General features: G+C 35.8%; 2 protein-coding genes across 2 annotated transcripts in view; both read right to left on the bottom strand.

The window, feature by feature from the left end:
* The window catches only part of usp6nl (USP6 N-terminal like), a 63,821-nt gene extending 61,495 nt beyond the window's left edge, over positions 1 to 2,326 (bottom strand). Inside the window, exons 1-2 of the mRNA XM_016538706.1 lie at positions 2,306 to 2,326; positions 746 to 831 (exon numbers count right to left, since the gene is read on the bottom strand). Coding sequence (XP_016394192.1) covers positions 746 to 749 — 4 coding nt within the window. The 5' untranslated portion in view covers positions 750 to 831; positions 2,306 to 2,326. The remainder of the gene's footprint in view (positions 1 to 745; positions 832 to 2,305) is intronic.
* Positions 2,327 to 15,951: 13,625 nt separating this feature from the next.
* The window catches only part of celf2 (cugbp, Elav-like family member 2), a 168,557-nt gene continuing 167,020 nt past the window's right edge, over positions 15,952 to 17,488 (bottom strand). Inside the window, exons 13-14 of the mRNA XM_016538684.1 lie at positions 16,325 to 16,468; positions 15,952 to 16,010 (exon numbers count right to left, since the gene is read on the bottom strand). Of these exons, the coding sequence (XP_016394170.1) occupies positions 15,952 to 16,010; positions 16,325 to 16,468 (203 nt within the window). The remainder of the gene's footprint in view (positions 16,011 to 16,324; positions 16,469 to 17,488) is intronic.

A 17,488-nucleotide genomic window follows, 5' to 3' on the forward strand; every position in this document is an offset into this window, starting at 1 on the left:
AAGCACAAAGTGAAGAGATATTGATGCGTAGTGTATTAAATATGTGCGTTAGTTTATTGAGCCTTTTTTTTTAACAGTTTTAAATTTCATTTACTGTGCTCGTGACGAACAATTCATAGTGCTCTCTACACCAGTCTTGTGATCTAACCAAATATCCGGTAGAAATGTACACGATTTAGAAACAGCACGAAACTCCAGCAAGATAAATTCCTTTTATGCAAAACCATTTATCTTTATTTACAGATCAAGTATAACATTAGGAACATTTAATCATCTTGGAGAGAGTTTCATCGTCTTGACTGTCGTAACAGAACACGACACGCAGTTTGAATACTGAATGGAGGATGACAGACAGCCGCTGCGGAGAGAAGAGTTTACCTGAACTTGACTTAAATATTCATCTGTACCTCACATTAAACTATGGAAAAGCTTCAGATTTTTTGTCAATAAAAATGAAGGAAATAATAAAAAAGTTAAAAAATAAAGTATCGGGTAGGTGTAGGGAGGGCTTTATTGTCCCAAAAATGTGGCATCCATTTAATAATTTGAATTAAAATTGTAATTTACACTCAATACGTTATTATTGCATATTGTTTTATACTGTACTACAATACTGAGGTGCAGATAATTGCCACTATTTGCATTAAGTAGTATAAATAGTGCAAATAGCCGCTGCCATTAATAAATGCAAATTCTGTTTTTAATTTATCACACATACTGTTATGCTTATGATATATGTACTCACTCATACTGGGATGCTGGGAGTTGGTAGGGGTGTGTGGTCCAGGTGAGGTTCTTCTCAACAGCTATTCTCCTCAAGGCACTCATGACCTGTACATATCCAACAAATAACACACAAACAAAACACAAAAGCCATTGTGAATACTCATGTAAAAATGACAAGCAATTGCTGTAGAAACAGATACTAGAATTGATACTAAAAAAAGCTACAGAAAATCCCGCAAAAATCCACAGCATTCCAGTCAGCCAGCCAAATGTGGTGAAGCAGTGCTATCTAACTCCCAAAGAGAGCAAAGATAACATTCCTACATCCAAATGTGAACCAGGAATTGTAAGCAGAATGATGAAGCAGATAATCAATAAAAAAAGCCCAGTCAATAAACAGGTTTCAGTTTTCATATGATTTTCATTTACAAGTCTGTGAGTCAATGCTATCGCTGTGTCATACAAACTTATAATATATAAATATTATACAAATATTTGGGCACTTAAGACTTATTAAATACTTTAAAAAGTATGAATGATATTACCATAATGCTAGCAAGTGCTTTTTTTCTTAACTAACTCTGACCAACATCTTAAACCCTGATATGCATCATTTAATCATGGCAGTAATATAAATCAGCAAACAATGATTAGGTTTGTCAAAACACCAAATTGTTATACATTGAACAAAACAGTTTTCCTTTTCCCTCCATTACACCGCAAAACAAAATTCTAACTCCACATTACAACTAATATATGTATCGGTTTACTTGTTTGTTAGTTGTTGTTTTTTTTATGGTTATTCTTTGGCTACTCTAATGGTGAAAACCATTTAAAAAAATTTTAAATAGAAATTAAATCTTTAAGACTAAATTTGGATTTTTCAAGGTTACTTGTATATCCAACTTTACCCAACTGATTGATTGCTTATATCATCACAGAATGTAAACTATCCTATTGCCCAGTTCTCAACTATGTGGACAAGGCAATAGAATATAAACATTAACATTATGAATTTTTGTAATGCTACTTTGAAACAATGTGTATTGTGAACAGCACTATACATACAATTACATATACATAAAATGATTTTGAATAACATGTTTCCATATGTCACCTGTGTTTTAAGGTGCACCACCTTTTTTTTTTTTTTACACATTTCAAGAGATTTTGCAGATGGCAATGGCATGTTTGGGCTCACAAAAACACATATATTTCATCCCACAAAAAAAAAAAATGCATAAAGAAAATTAAGTCTATTTAAGAACCATAGATCAGATATCTTTTAAAATTATTATTATTATTATTATTTTGTTTTATTTTGAAGCAATACTTGATGATTCTCATTACTGTGATACATGATTCTATCTGGAATAATTTATGATAATTTTAACATATAAACAAAAGAAAGTACAAATATAAACTTGAACTACGAACATGTTTCACAAGGATTTTATAAACAGATACATATGCGTGTGTCTACTGGGGGCTATTAGCAAACCAATGGAAATGTATTTTCTAAATTTCCAATTTTACTTTTAGTAAAAAAATCTAAAGTCTGTAGATATGGCTCAAATACCTCCTGAAGTGTAACTCTATGGGACTTTCCACCAATGTAATCATCCACCTGGCAAAAGTAATCTGATTGGTTATAAAAGTATCAGCACACCTCCTCAACAGTCAGAAACTGACATGTCAACCAGCTCAAACAAGAGAGGAATTTTTTTGTTAAGTATCACAGGAAAGTCAACACTCTTCGGCAAGTCAACCAAAAATGGCTTACTTATTGTCTCTAAACATTAAGCTGGGATAGGAGGGAAAAAATAAAATAAAAATAAACAGCAGCTTAAAAGCTTTTAAAAAGTGGCCTATTACATAAGACCCCATGGAAGCTTATTTCCCCACCCTGCACCAAATACAAACACACACACACACACACACACACACAGTGATGATATCAGGACTGTAGTATCAGGCTCGCTGTCATGACCCATGTGAGAGAGCTAACCGCTACTCCCACCCTTCCTGCCTTTTCTTATTTTATCCGTCTCACTCCTTCATTTAGGATGACTAATAACCCCTCTCGCTTACACATCACCCCTGCCTCCTGCAGTCACCATTCACCATAGTAGAGTAATGATCAGTTTCATTGTGTGTGTATGTGGATGATAGTAATGGGACAGCAGCGAGAGGAGGTAATCACTGTAATAAGATGATGCAGACCGGGTGGAGGTGACAGGAAATGATAAGGGTTGACCCGGGATGGGAACAAGATCTCCCATCACATGCTTGTGTGATGAGCAAACTTTGAGTTAAAGGAATAGCTCATCAAAACATGAAAATGCAGTCATTATTTACTTAGCCTAACATTGTTCCAAACCTCAAGTCTTTACCACACAATGAAAGTAAAGAGTGACCAGAAATTAAAAAAAAAAAAAAAAAACATTAAAGTGTCATAAAAGCAGTCCATATGATACCAGTCTTATTTTAGAATAACTAATGATAGTTTTTTATTAATATTTTGAATTAGCTTTTATTTTTATATTTTCCATTTTAAGTTTAATTTGAAAGTTTTAGTGATTATTTTGAATTAGCTTTTATTTGTATATTTTCCATTTTCATTTTAATTTGAAAGTTTTAGTGATTTTTTTAATATGCCTATAGTTTTTTTTCACACTTTAAGTTAGTTATTAGATTAAATAAACATTGTTAACTAAAAAACTAAAATAAAGTACTATAAATTTTAAAATGTTTTATTTCTACGGTTTTAGTTTTAGTCGACGCCTATAATAATCCCATTCAATTTCTTGTACACTAGTTAAAGCATTTTATAGCATTTATTATACTATAAATATTTGAAAGTCACGTAAAGTGCTACCTCAGTATGAAGTCACTAAAATGACATGGCAACTTACTCATATTTGTAAACTTATATATTATATGTTACATGTTAATATAAATAAATAAATAAATAAATAAATAGTGTGGGGGTTTACTTTGAAAAGTATAATATACATATATGTTTTAACTAATTTCATTATGCTTTTTACTTGGTTACACCACATGACATTTGTAGAGTCATTTAATTTGCACTGTTACAAACTGTATATGTTTCTCAAAACCATATGAAAGCAAAATGAATAAAATTTACATGAACGTGTTGCAGAGCTTGGACTTGTATTAACCAAAGTGGGGAGAAAATTTTTAAATGAACAAAGGCATAAATTTCCCTCTGTTTCCTCACACAAAGCTACTGTTTTGTAATACTGAGTACAAGTTGCACCAATTTGTATCATTCTTTCTTCTTCTTTTAGTTTGTCTGGTCACTATCTGTTTTCATTGCATGTAAAAGCATGAACAGTCTTCAAAACATCTTTTGCCTTGGAAAAAGGAAAGTCACAGAATGTTCATTTTTGAGATTTTTCAGATCACATGGAAGTCAAAAAGACAGTGAAAACACCAGCCAGGTGAGCAAGAGAGAGGGAGAGGGAGAACTCTGGAAAGCTGGTCTTAATGCTGGGATTACTGCGGCCATATGTTCACATGTTCTGTGCTGTCAATAGCATGACACAAAGAGGAACAACCATAGAAAAGTGAACTTAACCTAGTACATTCAACACAACCACATCATATTTGATTTAACATCTGAATATGTGTGCATATTTGTGTCTGTGGGCTGACCGCCTCGTTTTGCGCCAGACCGGTTCTCTCTGCCAGTGGGCATCAGTACCAGCACTGGCCGCCCCTCAGTGCCAGGGCAGCAGCTCAGGAATGTGAAGACCTTTAGCGCTTTTTTTTTTTTGCAGTTAGAGTAGTCGCTTTGTGCTATATATTCAGTATTTGTAATAAAATTATGTTATTATTTAGTTGAGAATATAATTTGGTTTTAATTAGGGCTGTCAATCGATTCAAATTTTTTATTTTTTTAATCCTTTTTCTGTGATTAATCACACACTTCATGAAATTAAGCATAGACCATTTATCTTATTTTAAATGTTTATTTTGTCATCATTTGCTATATCCAGCAAAGTAAACCAAAAGATTGAAGGGTGATTCTCAAAAATCTATATTTTCTACGAGCTTTTTTCAAGATAAATTTAGATGTCTTTCCAAAAAAGGACACTTAGAAACTCCAAAAGGACACCAAAGAACCAGATGATATAAGGAGCCCATATAAGCACATATGAAAGAAAAAAAAAATCTGAATTTTATAGTATGTGTAACTTTGATGAAAGGTTTTGATCCACTTCAAATGTTGACTACTGTAAATAAAGTAAAAATGAAACGAAAACTGAAATGAAAATGAAAACTACTGCTGAATTACTGCTTTTGCTTTGAATCAGCTTCAACAGCTGTTTGGTCGAATTGATCTGGACTGATTGAAAAACCAAACCAAACAAAAAAACAAAACAAAACAAAAAAATGCAACGCAAAACAAAATAAAACAGAACCATACAAATCAAAACGCAGAAGAGACGAGAACCATACAAAACAAAACAAATCAAAGAACACAGAGCAAAGCAAGGCACAATAAAACAGAACCATACAAAGTAGTGCTGGGCGGTATGACCAAAAATTTATATCATGGTATTTTTCAAAATTATACCGGTTTCACGGTACATGACCGTATTTTTTTTTTTCATGCATGACCAGGTGTTAACCATATTTTCTACTGATTGAGAGAGGAAATACTGCAGTATATTGACTTAGAATGCCCTATTTTACTGTCACGATGAGTGAATATTGTCAAAAAATACCACACTAAATAGTGACTAAACACGACCCCTTTTAATACATGTTAACCAGGAGTCACTCTCATTTATAATCGCGGCATCATCTGATAAAATCATAAAAAAAAAAAAAAATGACGAGCAAAACAAAACAAAACAAAGCAAAACAAAATAAAACAGAACCATACAAATCAAAACGCAGAGCACAGCTAAACAAAACAGAACAGAGCAGAACAGAGCTATATCACTCATCCAAAATGGCAAGTAACAAGGCAACAATGGCAATGTGTGTGTGTTTCTGGGTTTGGGGGAAGTGTTTCACAAAAGTAATAACTGCTTACACCAGTGCCCACCAGAGAACTGTCTAATGTACCAGCTATGAAAGCTTTGCTCCATTTTGTTGCCATGGCACATCCTCCCCCACACACAGGAAGTGATCTATCCTTATCTGTGGGCTAAACCAGTTGAGTTCCTCATCTGCTCCTCTCTACCTCTCCAGCTGAAGTCATCCATCATACATCTGTGTGTGTTTCAACTATTACATTGCCTCTTACTTCATTCACAGCAGAGAATAATGAAGGCTTCAGGGATGCTGCTACTGTGACTGTCTGGGGGTTTTAGATTGTTTGGAGCTACGTTTTCTTTTTAATAGTCTTATAACAAACCACAACATCATTTCATCTGGGACAGTGATTTAAGATTTACACACAGCAGAAAGAAACTTATCATTCTCGTTTTCCAGTAAAAACAAACAAAAAAATAAAATAAATAGTATTTATATTATATATATATATATATATATATATAATAATGAATGAATTAATAGAATTATTCTTAAACAGAATGTGTTTTTAATGTGTACCTTTTTTTACTTTTAATGTGTACCTTTTTTTACAGCATATAAGATCCTTTTTCCTTTGAATATACATCATGCATAGATAAAGCAACACAAAATGTGATATAATTATATAGTAATATTGGTTTTTGTGATTGCTGTTTCTGAAACGGTGTTTTAATAAATGCTTGTTTTTATAAATTAATGTTGCTTGTCTTGCTTGGTGTGTTCGTTTATGTGTCATGATGAGCGTTTTACTTTTTACAATTTAAGAAGTAATGTGTCCATCTGGTGGCCAAAGTATGTAACAGCATACAACTCTCACTTTTAAAACACGGTTAAACTTTTAGTGCTACAGTGTAATAATTACACAAATAAGTACTGCGTAATATTTATTAATATCTACTTACTATAGGGTTAGTGCTTGGGGTTACACTTTATTTTAAGGTGACTTTGTTACAGTGTAATTATACAATTAAGGCCTACTGAATAATATTAATTAACTACATGTACTTACTATATAGTTTGGGTTAGGGTTTGGCTTAGGGTTACTTGCATGTAATTATGCATAATTTATTGTTATTATAATAGTAAGTACATGGAACGTGTAACAAGGACACCTTAAAATAAAGTGTTACCGTGTTTGGTTTAAGTTAGTTGCTTGTAACCATACGTTTTACTGTTTACGTAGTACATGCAATTTGTAACAAAGACGCAATAAAATACAGTGTCCCATTAAACACCGGGTAGATTTCACCCTTCGAATCACATCTTCGTCCTCTCCCCTTTTTTTTTTCTTTTTTTTTGTGGTTGTGTGTGGGCTATATGGGTTTATGGAATCATATAGCCAATATTTATGTCAGCATTTTCATAGTACATGAGAAAGTGACGCACAATCCATAATTTAGTGATAATTTCACGGAACACTTGTTAGTGTAGTAGGCTACTTACTGTAGTTTAGACAAATCCAGCGGTGAAAAGTCTTCGTCTTCAAGCGTCTTCTCTTTGGTCGTGTGTTGCCATTGTTTGCCTTTGTATTACATGTAGTTACTTTAAGCTTAACGTTAAGAAGGTATAATGCTTGCTATAATACTATGATATGTAGCCTACTGTGGTAATAAACTATTACTGACATGCCACAGCATTATAACCGAGACCAAGATACGTTAACGAATACTAGTACTGTAGCCTATGTCTAGTATGTCATGAATCGTTGTAAAATCGATTATTATGATTTTATTTGTATTTATTTTTTGGACATTTTTACATAAAGACTCTTCGTTTAAAACCATTAGACACTTAAAGTGTACATATTTACCAGATTATATGGCAATACCCACCTTGTTATAACCCCCTTGTACAAATGCACTTGCGCAGGGTGACCACTAAAGGGCAACAAACACCGTGTGTTGAAAGTGCTCATTTTCATTTACTATATTAATTTTAATAGAAACCGTGATACTAACAAATAACGTATACACTTCGGTAGTCTTTTGTTCTCTCCTTGCATTAATTGCTTTCAAAATGATCACTTTAAATAGGCTACCTGTCGCCTCACTTATAGGCCTACTTCCTGGTAATATATGACTTTAGGAACATGTTCATAATTGATGAGGCGGAATTCGCCCTTAAACACATTAAAAGTATCAGCTTTTCACTCGGTGCTTTGAATATTCTCATTCCGGCACATTAGGAAGTTATAAGGATATATGCAATGTCTACCAATTATATTGTTACATTGTTTGTTTTTCACCATGACAGTAGTTTGACCAGTAAAATAATTGTGAATAAACACCTTACCCTTCATTAAAAAAAAAAAAACACTCAACAGTTCCATATTCCGTAAGGGGTATGTGTGTGTGTGTTACTAATAATACATTTGGCGTTATCCTAACTAGAATATAGACCATATATAGTTGCATTATATATCACATAACATGCATCCTTCAGGTTAGTTTAGTCTTACCTGCAGCCGTATGCCCATGATCGGTCAGATCCAGTTTTATTTTCTTTCTTTTTTCTTTTCTCTCTCTCTCCATAAAAGATACTCTTCCTTCAGCTCAGAGCCAGAGAAAGTATTTTGTACCTGATGTGATGCTTCTGTGTTCCAGCAGCAGACGTCTTTGATAAAGATTTCTGATTTCTTATATAGCCCTAAGTTCAGTTTTCACACACAGTGACACGGACTCTCTTAGTTCTGCTTTTTTCTGAAGAGATTCTGATATAACATATTTTGACAGCGTCATGTCTGAAAACGCACCAACATGGAACTTTTAAGTTGAACAATTGTGACTCGCACTTTTACTGCTTTGTACCTCCGGTAAAGTAAAAAAAAAAAAAAAAAGAGTCCTTAGATGTGTGTCTTTGTGGTAAAATATTCCTGCAACAAAAAAACCTCTTTATTTCCTCAACACAAGAGCAAAGTGCTATCCTGTTATTTTCTCTACAGAACCACAGTTTTCAGTGGCATCTCAGAATTAAAGGGACAGTGCACCCAAAAATGCTAATGTTGCCATCAATTCTGCACCTCGCACAAAAGCAACAGTATTTCTTTAGAAGGCACTAAATATAGCGCACAAGTAGTATGGACTACATTTATGGTGTTTTTTGTCTCATTCAGAGCTCGATTATCTTAGTCCCCATCTACTTTCATTGTAAAATGTGCGATTTATATCATACACATTTCGAGTGACATGAAGGTGAGTAAATGACAGAATATTTATTGTTGGGTGCACTATCCCTTCTCTGTATGATTACGAGCACTGAATACGCACGAGTACGATCAAGCACTGAATCCCTGGCACCTGCTCTAACTGGAGTTTCCAAAATACTGGAACACTTAAGTATCATTTGTAACGCTTTATAATGGTAGTAAATTGATTTGGGACTCTCTGGTATCTCTGTAGGGATGCAGTGAACACATGGACAGCACATAGTGGATAGGGACACAGACAGAAGGACAGACGGGGGCCTCGCCCAGAGCAGCGGTATACAGTACAGAACAGTGTGACCTCTTAGTCAGCGCCTTCAGGTTTATGCCAGCAGGAAATCCTCGACCCCAACATCGGCAAGTATTTATGTTACATTTCAAATCAAATCTAGTGGAAAAATGGGTCAGTTTTTAAAAATGATGATACGAATTCCAGTTTTTCGCTTTAGAGGTCAAACATTAGGAAGCAAGAGGGGTGTTTTATAAACGGCTGTCCATCTACTGTTACAGCAAGTTGGGCTGCACAGAAATATACATATATAAATCTTTATGTATATTTACCATGTTTGGTGATGAGACTGAAATTAATCGCAACATAAATAAACAAAATCAAATAGGAAATCAAATAACCAAGAAACAATCCAACAAACGGTACAGAAAAAAGTGAGAAGGGAGATAGAAAGGAGACGTGAAACACCGGAGGGTTGCGTGAACATTTGTACAACATCGGACAGGTACTGGAACACCACGCCACAGAGAAAGAGACGAGTATTAGGAAAAATGGTTTAATATCGGAGACAGAGGCAAAAAACTGCATCACACAAGAACATACATTTACAAAAATAAGTCTGACTGTTCCAGCTACACAGTTAGGTTAACAGCAAAGACAGAGAAACCAGAAAAATCTAAACAGCTAAAAGCAAAGTCCTCAAATTACTTTTATCTTGTTTGTCAAACTAATACATTTATCCACTGAAGGTGACTAAATACTTCTAAATCATCTAATCGTCTTTATCATGGTGACTGCACAATACTTAACTAAATGAAACTTACCGCTGTTGTAAAGACTCTTTGTAAAGACAAACGGCATTACGTATTTATAAGCCAAAAGGAAAACTCCTCGACCCTCTTTCCGAGAAAGGAAACGAACAAAAGGATAAGGAAAGCAAATATTGATGTGAAGAATTAAGAAGAGGAGGCTAAAGATACCAACGCCAAAGTTCTTCTAAAAAAAAATCTTTATATCAAAACCTAACGTTCTGGACGCCAACTAGAAATCAAACTCGGGAACCAGTCGCTGTCGGCCCCTGGCTGGGGCCGCGCAGCGTGTCGGATAGTTTTTTTTTTCTTTTTCCTTTAATTGCCAGTATAAAAAGTTCCACTGGTACAAAAGGCATAAGTACAATCAGTGATAGAAATAGGAACGCCTACTTTTTTTGTACTTTTTAAATTCCCATCCAATGACAGATTTTCAAAGTGTTGTCAAACAAACATGTATCACGCTTACATAATCCACTGAAATGCATCGACTTTGGCTTTTCTCAAGACAATACTTAAAACTATTTAAATCTTTTTAGAATCAAACAAAATGATATTAATCTACAGACGACAAGCTTTTGTTACGGCACGTTAGATAAACACATACATTTCCAAAAAACCTGACATAAGCCAAAATGCAAAGAAACTACACATCGTTTTTTTTCTTTAAAATACACTTGTTAAATAGCACTTAAGAGAAAGAAAGAAACAAAAGAAACAACAAACAGATTTCAGATGCGTGTGTTGTGCGGAAAAAAACCCCTGAGTGAAGAGTCTCAGCGAGAACTCCTTGTGAGTTTGTGCTTTACTAAACATCTAACAAATGTGTGTGTGGAATTGTGCTGGCCGTGAAAGCTTACCCTGTTTTGTCTGAAGCTGATTGTGACCAAGTGTGGTAAACGAAACAGAACACTGAGATGGAAATGAACAACTATCGATATTTTAGAAGCCCTGATACGGCACTGTGCTGAGGTAAAAACTGCGGTTCATTACAGAGCGATATTACATCAAGTCAAACGAATCAAAAATGAGGTCAAGCAAAGATGCATTCCATGAAAAATTTCGCATGATTATAATTTCTTACAGGATCGGTCTTGCGGACAAAATTTTCAGCAACTTTCCGGGAGGGTTAAGTAGCAAGTCAATTGACTCGACTGCTGTACTGGATAAGCATAAAGAGTCGTCAATTTTAATACTGCGCGTTAACGCTGTGCTAGTGCGCATGTGCTTTTGTGTTTGTGCTAGTGGTTATACGATTTGGCAAAGAGAACAGTAAATCATAAACTGACCGACTCTAACTTCCCAATACGAAACTTAATCATTAAGGGGGAACTTATAGGAAAACATTTCCATTTTCTGGGCTTCTTTCATGAAAGACACGTAAAACGTAAACCATTCGTACGAAATTTTCTCGTGCGCAAACAAAAGCCATTGGTCAGTTAAGTTCAGTTTGGTTTTAAGACATTTGTTTTTTACGAACAACGTACACAAATTCTTTCTGCATGTGCAGAAAGTCTTACGACAATTTACATAAGAATTGTCATAGGTCACAATTCACGCAATTCAAAAGTCTTGTGCAAAAATGTACTTAAAATGGTTGCATGTAATTCACGCAAGACGCAGTTTATGTACAATGTACGATACACACAGAAATTTGTTACACACTTTAAGTTTACAATTTACGCAAATTTACAGAAATTTGTTCTGCTTGTATGAAAGTTCAAATAAAAATCGTTACGAATGATTTAGGCAAATTTGTTCTTGTTTCATGAATGAGTCACTTTTGTTTTTCAACTGGCACAAAGTTTGGCAGATCCAGTTTTGGCTAAAGATTAGAAATAACGTGGACGAATAGACAACGAACAACCGTTCATAGCACAGACACCCATCTGTACGCAGTCACACAAAACACACACACACACACACAACCTTGGCACACATTTTAAATGTGCAGCAATGTATTCCAGCCCATTAATACTGATCGACATGTTAAGGCAACGGCAGAGCTTGGGTATAAAATAGTGCTGTAGAGTGAAGTAAACTGCTTTTGAGGGGGCTGCCTGTAAACTACGTTTGTAAACAATATTTTTACGGGCCGTTCGAACGATGTGTAAACGTTTACAGCAAAGTGCTACAGGCGCTATCGAACACTGCGGATCACGCTGAACTACTTTGGCATCAGGACAGAGTTTTGGTTGTCCTACGAACGTAATATAGTCCTGATAAAGGCAGCAGAAAGCGAGACTACACTGAGACGTTTCGAGTTTAACGTTGAGGAATACATATCAGCTGTTTCGTAATGATTATGTGGCTGTCATGATGGTCCTGTATTATATTATGATGGTCAAAAGTTCAACGCCTGATTCACAAAAATACGTCAATATTTTGTCTCATCACACATAAAATTGTTTACCGACAAACATGATGTATCAGATGAATTTGTCCTGTCAAATTTGGGCCTTCTGTGGTCAATTGTGTGTAAGTGTGTGTGTATAAGGAGAACTGCTGAGACTCAATCTCAGGGGCTCAAATACACACACCGTCAAAGAAAAGAGGGTTGTGAGGTCAACCTTTAGCACAGGTGTGTGTATGCGTGCATGTGTGTGTGTATGTGCTTACCTGTGAATGTATGTGTGTGTGTGTGTGCTTGTGAGAGCGATAATGACACATGGGCACTTTTTACATCTTTACAAATAAAGAAAAAAAGAAAGAAAAGCAAAAACATGAACAGTTTCAGGCAACAAGACCACAGAAGAGCAAGTTAACAACCTTTTTTTAAATCTATATCTTTAAATATGAGGGTTCCATACAAAACACTTACGTAATAAAATACCCATGTTATCAAATAATTTCACAAGTAAAACACTGAAGCTGTAGGCAGGATGTACCGTCAGAATTTGGCACTAAATTCCACTCATCTTGTTTTTTTCTTTATAAGAAAAAAAAATCACATTTTGCTGAACAACATAACACATCTAAATATTGTTTCCCACAGTAGAAATAAAATAATATAATGACATAGATGCTTCACAAGCCGACACTGTAACTTTTAAGAATTTTTATATAGCTAATTACCCAACAAGAAATTTAGCAGAGGGACTCCTATCAAAAAAACTAAAAAAACAAAAACAAAAAAACAAAAAAGATTCATAATAAAAAAACAAGGAAAATAACAAACAAACAAAATAAAAAGAGTAGTAGTAATAGTACTTATGAAAGGCTTTGTCTATTGTTCAAGTAAATTGATTTTTAGTCTTCTCTTTAAAAACATGAGACAAATAAGACTGTTAGACTTGATGAAACCACGACTTTATCCACGAAAAGCACCGACGGGACCGCGGGTTACACAAACTCTGTTTTTTTTTCCTCTATACATTTAAACAGTATAAAATATAGGTAATTTCATGTGCATTTAAACCACGGATTGTCTAACTGTAAGTCAGTTCAGCAAAAGGTGTGACACGTAGGTAGCATTTCCCCCCAAACAGGGCAGTCTTGTGTGTGTGTGTGTGTGTGTGTGTGTGTTTGTGTGTGTGTTTTTAATAACTTTACTACTCTAGAAAAAAGTGGTTTTATATAGACTTTAATGAGAAATCAAGCCACTTAAAATGGCCTTATCAAAAAACTTTACACTGCCTGAAAAATGTAAAAACCACGAGCAAGCTCTGAGAGATTCTAATATCGATCAGACAGCTTTTTTTAATTTTTTTTTTATTAAAACTGCGTGGAAGTAGTCTATTCGTTTAGAAACCAGCGTGGGTTTCTTACGGCAGGCCTCAAATTAAGAGTGTTGCCGACAGTAAGTCCCAACGCCAATCCCTGTATTGAACGTTCAAGTTTACTTTAAATGAATGAAAAACAAAAAACAACAACATAAAGAGAGAGCGAGAGAAACAAAAACAATCTGACAAATAAAAAAGAAACAAAAAAGTCAAACGCAAATATTTTGCCACAGGATTTTTTTTCTTTTTCTTTGTTTTCTTAAAATGATGCTCTGGTTATGTTAGTAAATATACTCTGTCTCTAGAGTGTGAATGCAGCGTTTTCACATTATTATTATTATTGTTTGTTTTTTTTGTCGTCTTTCCTCCCTACCTTCCCTCCCTCGCTCCCTCCCTCACCAGTTAATCTAAACAAACAAACAAACAAAACAAAAAAAGCTCAAAATGAGGTCACATGCGAAAATTTTCCAAAAAGATCAGGCTAAGATCAAAGTACAAAGATCAGTAAAAGGAGACCAGATTATGAGCAGGAGAACTCAGAAAGACATCAGAAACAATGACAGGACGATGAGACGGGGTTTTTTTTGTACGCCACGTAGACATGCTAGGCAAACGATGAGCATAGAGTCATGGAGATGAGTTCTAGGGAAGAAAACGGGAGAGGAGAGTTACACACACAGCTCCGGCACACAACTAACATCATTAAACCATGAGAACAACAAACGAACAAACAAAACAAACAAACAAACAACAGCAGCAGCTCTATTAACCAGCGTTTCACCAACATCACATTAGCATTTTTTTTCGTACAGTACACACATTTTGAATAAATTGCCAACATGTACACGTAAATGAGGCATTCGCTCACAGAGAATACAAACACACACTCCATCTCCTCCATACACCCAAAAGTATCCATCCTGATCCGAGACCGCAGATGGATCGCCGTTTGGGAGAGATTATTCCGTTTTTTGGGGGAGGGGGTTTTTGGAGAGTACGAACAAAATCCAAACAATACGAAACAAAATGAAACGAAAAAGAGATTTCACTTATAAAGTGCCACTACTTATGATGAAAGAGAGAAGAGGAAGAGAGAGTCGAGACAGATATGATGGGGACGTGATGGATGGAATTGTGGGAAATGGCGAGAGGGAAGGTGAGAGAGAGAAAGAAAGAAAGAAAAAGAGGGGCTTTGTACGTGATTCTGTGTTCTCGTCACACAACAGATTGTGTGGTTTAAGAAGACTACCGGACGAGGCTCAGGATAGAGAGAGCACGACTTTCCAAAACCAATAACTTAAAAGATAATAAATAAAGTCCTTTACTTCAGAGGCAGTAGAAATTTTGTATAAAAATAGAACTGCATTTTTTTACAAATAAAATTTACAGGCCTGTGGCTTTCGGTAATTTAAGTTTTTTTTTTCTTCTTTCGATAAACATCAAGTTTTTCAGTTCCCCACCCCTCCACATAGAATCTAGAATGCTTTATTCTTTTTAACCATCGACAGATTAAAATCTTTTTTAATGCTCTACACAAATTCTGTTGGACAAAGACCACAATCATTTGACGCATAAAATTCGGACTTATTTTTTTTCCTAAATAACAAACAAACAAAAAAAAACAACAATAACGAAAAACCCTTACTGACAAAAAATGACTGAAAAAAGAAAAGAAAAAAAAAATCACTGAACATTTGACGGCAAGTATTTGTTGAGGAAGCTGTTTAGGCAGTTGTTGCCGTTGACTACAGAGAGGCCACAGCGGGTTTAACCCTTTCCTCTCTAGTGCCAGTGGGCCAAGGGTTCGAAGGAGCAGCAAAGCCCTGAACCGACACCAGAGGCCAAAGGGCAAAGGTTAATGTGCATATTGGTGCTTTAATCATATCGGAACCTTCTCTACTTGTCCTTACAAGCCTCAGGTTCACAAAGAGAAACAAATAATACTTTATACATCGTTTCTTTCTGCTGTTGTTATCATCATAGAATGAAATAGCCATTGTATAAATATTTACTTAAAAAAAAATCAAATAGTTTACACGACTCAAACGGAAAAAAAAAAAAGTTGACCAATAATAGCTGTTCATCCATCGCAAAAAGTCATACAAAAAAATGGCGGAAATGGAAGCGTTCATGTGGAAAAAAAAGAGACAAAATAATACTGTTATTAATAAAAAAAAGCTGAAAAGAAGATTATGGGAGAGTGGCTCCCTCTGGTGGCGCTGACACAGGATTGTCATAACTGACGAAACCTACGATAGAGGAAAAGGAGAAAGGGATATAGGAAGAGCACAATGTCTTTCGACTAATCAAGTCATATTTGGTGGTAAAACACAAAATGCAAAAACTAAATGACAGTATGAAATACAGCATAAAACTGTATTTAGAAACATAGCATTACAGACTAAGCGTGAACAAAATTTTATTTCAGTTTTGCAAAGCAACAATTGTTGTAGTCTAATGACTAGTTTAATGTCAAATTAAATGCTGTAAGCCATAAGCAAATAACTGTTACTGGTATATTCTGTCTTGTCTTTCCCAGGAGTGTTTGCTTGTCAGTTCATACCGAAGCACTTGCTCAGATTGGTCTGTTTGTCGATAAAGACTTTGGCAGACACCACGTTTCCGAAAGGCATGAACATCTGTAGGATGTCCTGGTCCCCAAACTCCTGTGGCAGGTGGTAGATGAACAGGTTGGCTCCTTCAGGTCCTGTTCCACACACACAAAATGTACATGTGTCCACGTTTAGTGAAGTTACATTGGCATTTAGTCTTTCAGCAGATGCTTTTATCCGAAGTGACTTACAAATGAGGACAATAGAAGCAATCAAAACCAACAAAAGAGCAATAATATGTAAGTGCTGTGACAAGTCTCGGTTAGTCTAACACAGTACATGTGGCAAGCTTTTCTTATTTTTATTATTATTATTATTTATAATAAATGAAAATAAAACAAGTAGACAGAATAGAAAAGAAATAGAGAACACTAGTGTTAGAATGTCATTTATTTTTTTATAAATATAAAGAAAAGTCGAAATAACAGAAAAAGAATAGAGAACGTCTCGGTTACGTATGTAACCCTTGTTCCCTGAAGGAGGGAACGGAGACGTCACGTCAGTGACCGACGAATTGGGATCTCGCTTCGAGAGACCAATCTACTTAGAGTATAAACTAAACGAGCCAATGGACATTGGCATGTGATAATTGCATCCAGCTGCCGCTGATCACAGCGTGAGCATAAAAAGACAGCCAATGCAACGCATACCACGTTTTTGCTGAGGAGCCGAGCCGGTGACCCGGCCGCTCAGCGGTGGTACAGCAGCTGTGGCGACGGGATGTGACATCTCCGTTCTCTCCTTCAGGGAACGAGGGTTACATACGTAACCGAGACGTTCCCTTTCAGTCGGTCACTCTCAACATCACGTCAAGGATTTTACCTTCTCGCCCCCCTAAGGAACCTGATGACCAGGTCATGCTTCCCTACCGACTTCCCCACCACGGGGTCATGGTGAGCAGCAATCGCAGTGGCATAGACTTTAAGGGTGGAGGGAGACAGCCTTCGCTCCAACCCCTGCTGCAAAAAGGAAAGCACGACCCTGATCGGCGAGAAGACCACCACTTGACGAACAGGTTCCACTTCAAGGCGTAAGCGTGTCTCGTAGACGGTGCTCGCGCCGAAGTGATGGTGTCAGCTACCTGCTTGGGTAGGTCACCTAGAACCTCCGCATCC

This window comes from Sinocyclocheilus rhinocerous, unplaced genomic scaffold (genome assembly GCF_001515625.1).
Source record: "Sinocyclocheilus rhinocerous isolate Xijiao unplaced genomic scaffold, SAMN03320098_v1.1 scaffold307, whole genome shotgun sequence".
Classification (NCBI taxonomy): Eukaryota; Metazoa; Chordata; class Actinopteri; order Cypriniformes; family Cyprinidae; genus Sinocyclocheilus; species Sinocyclocheilus rhinocerous.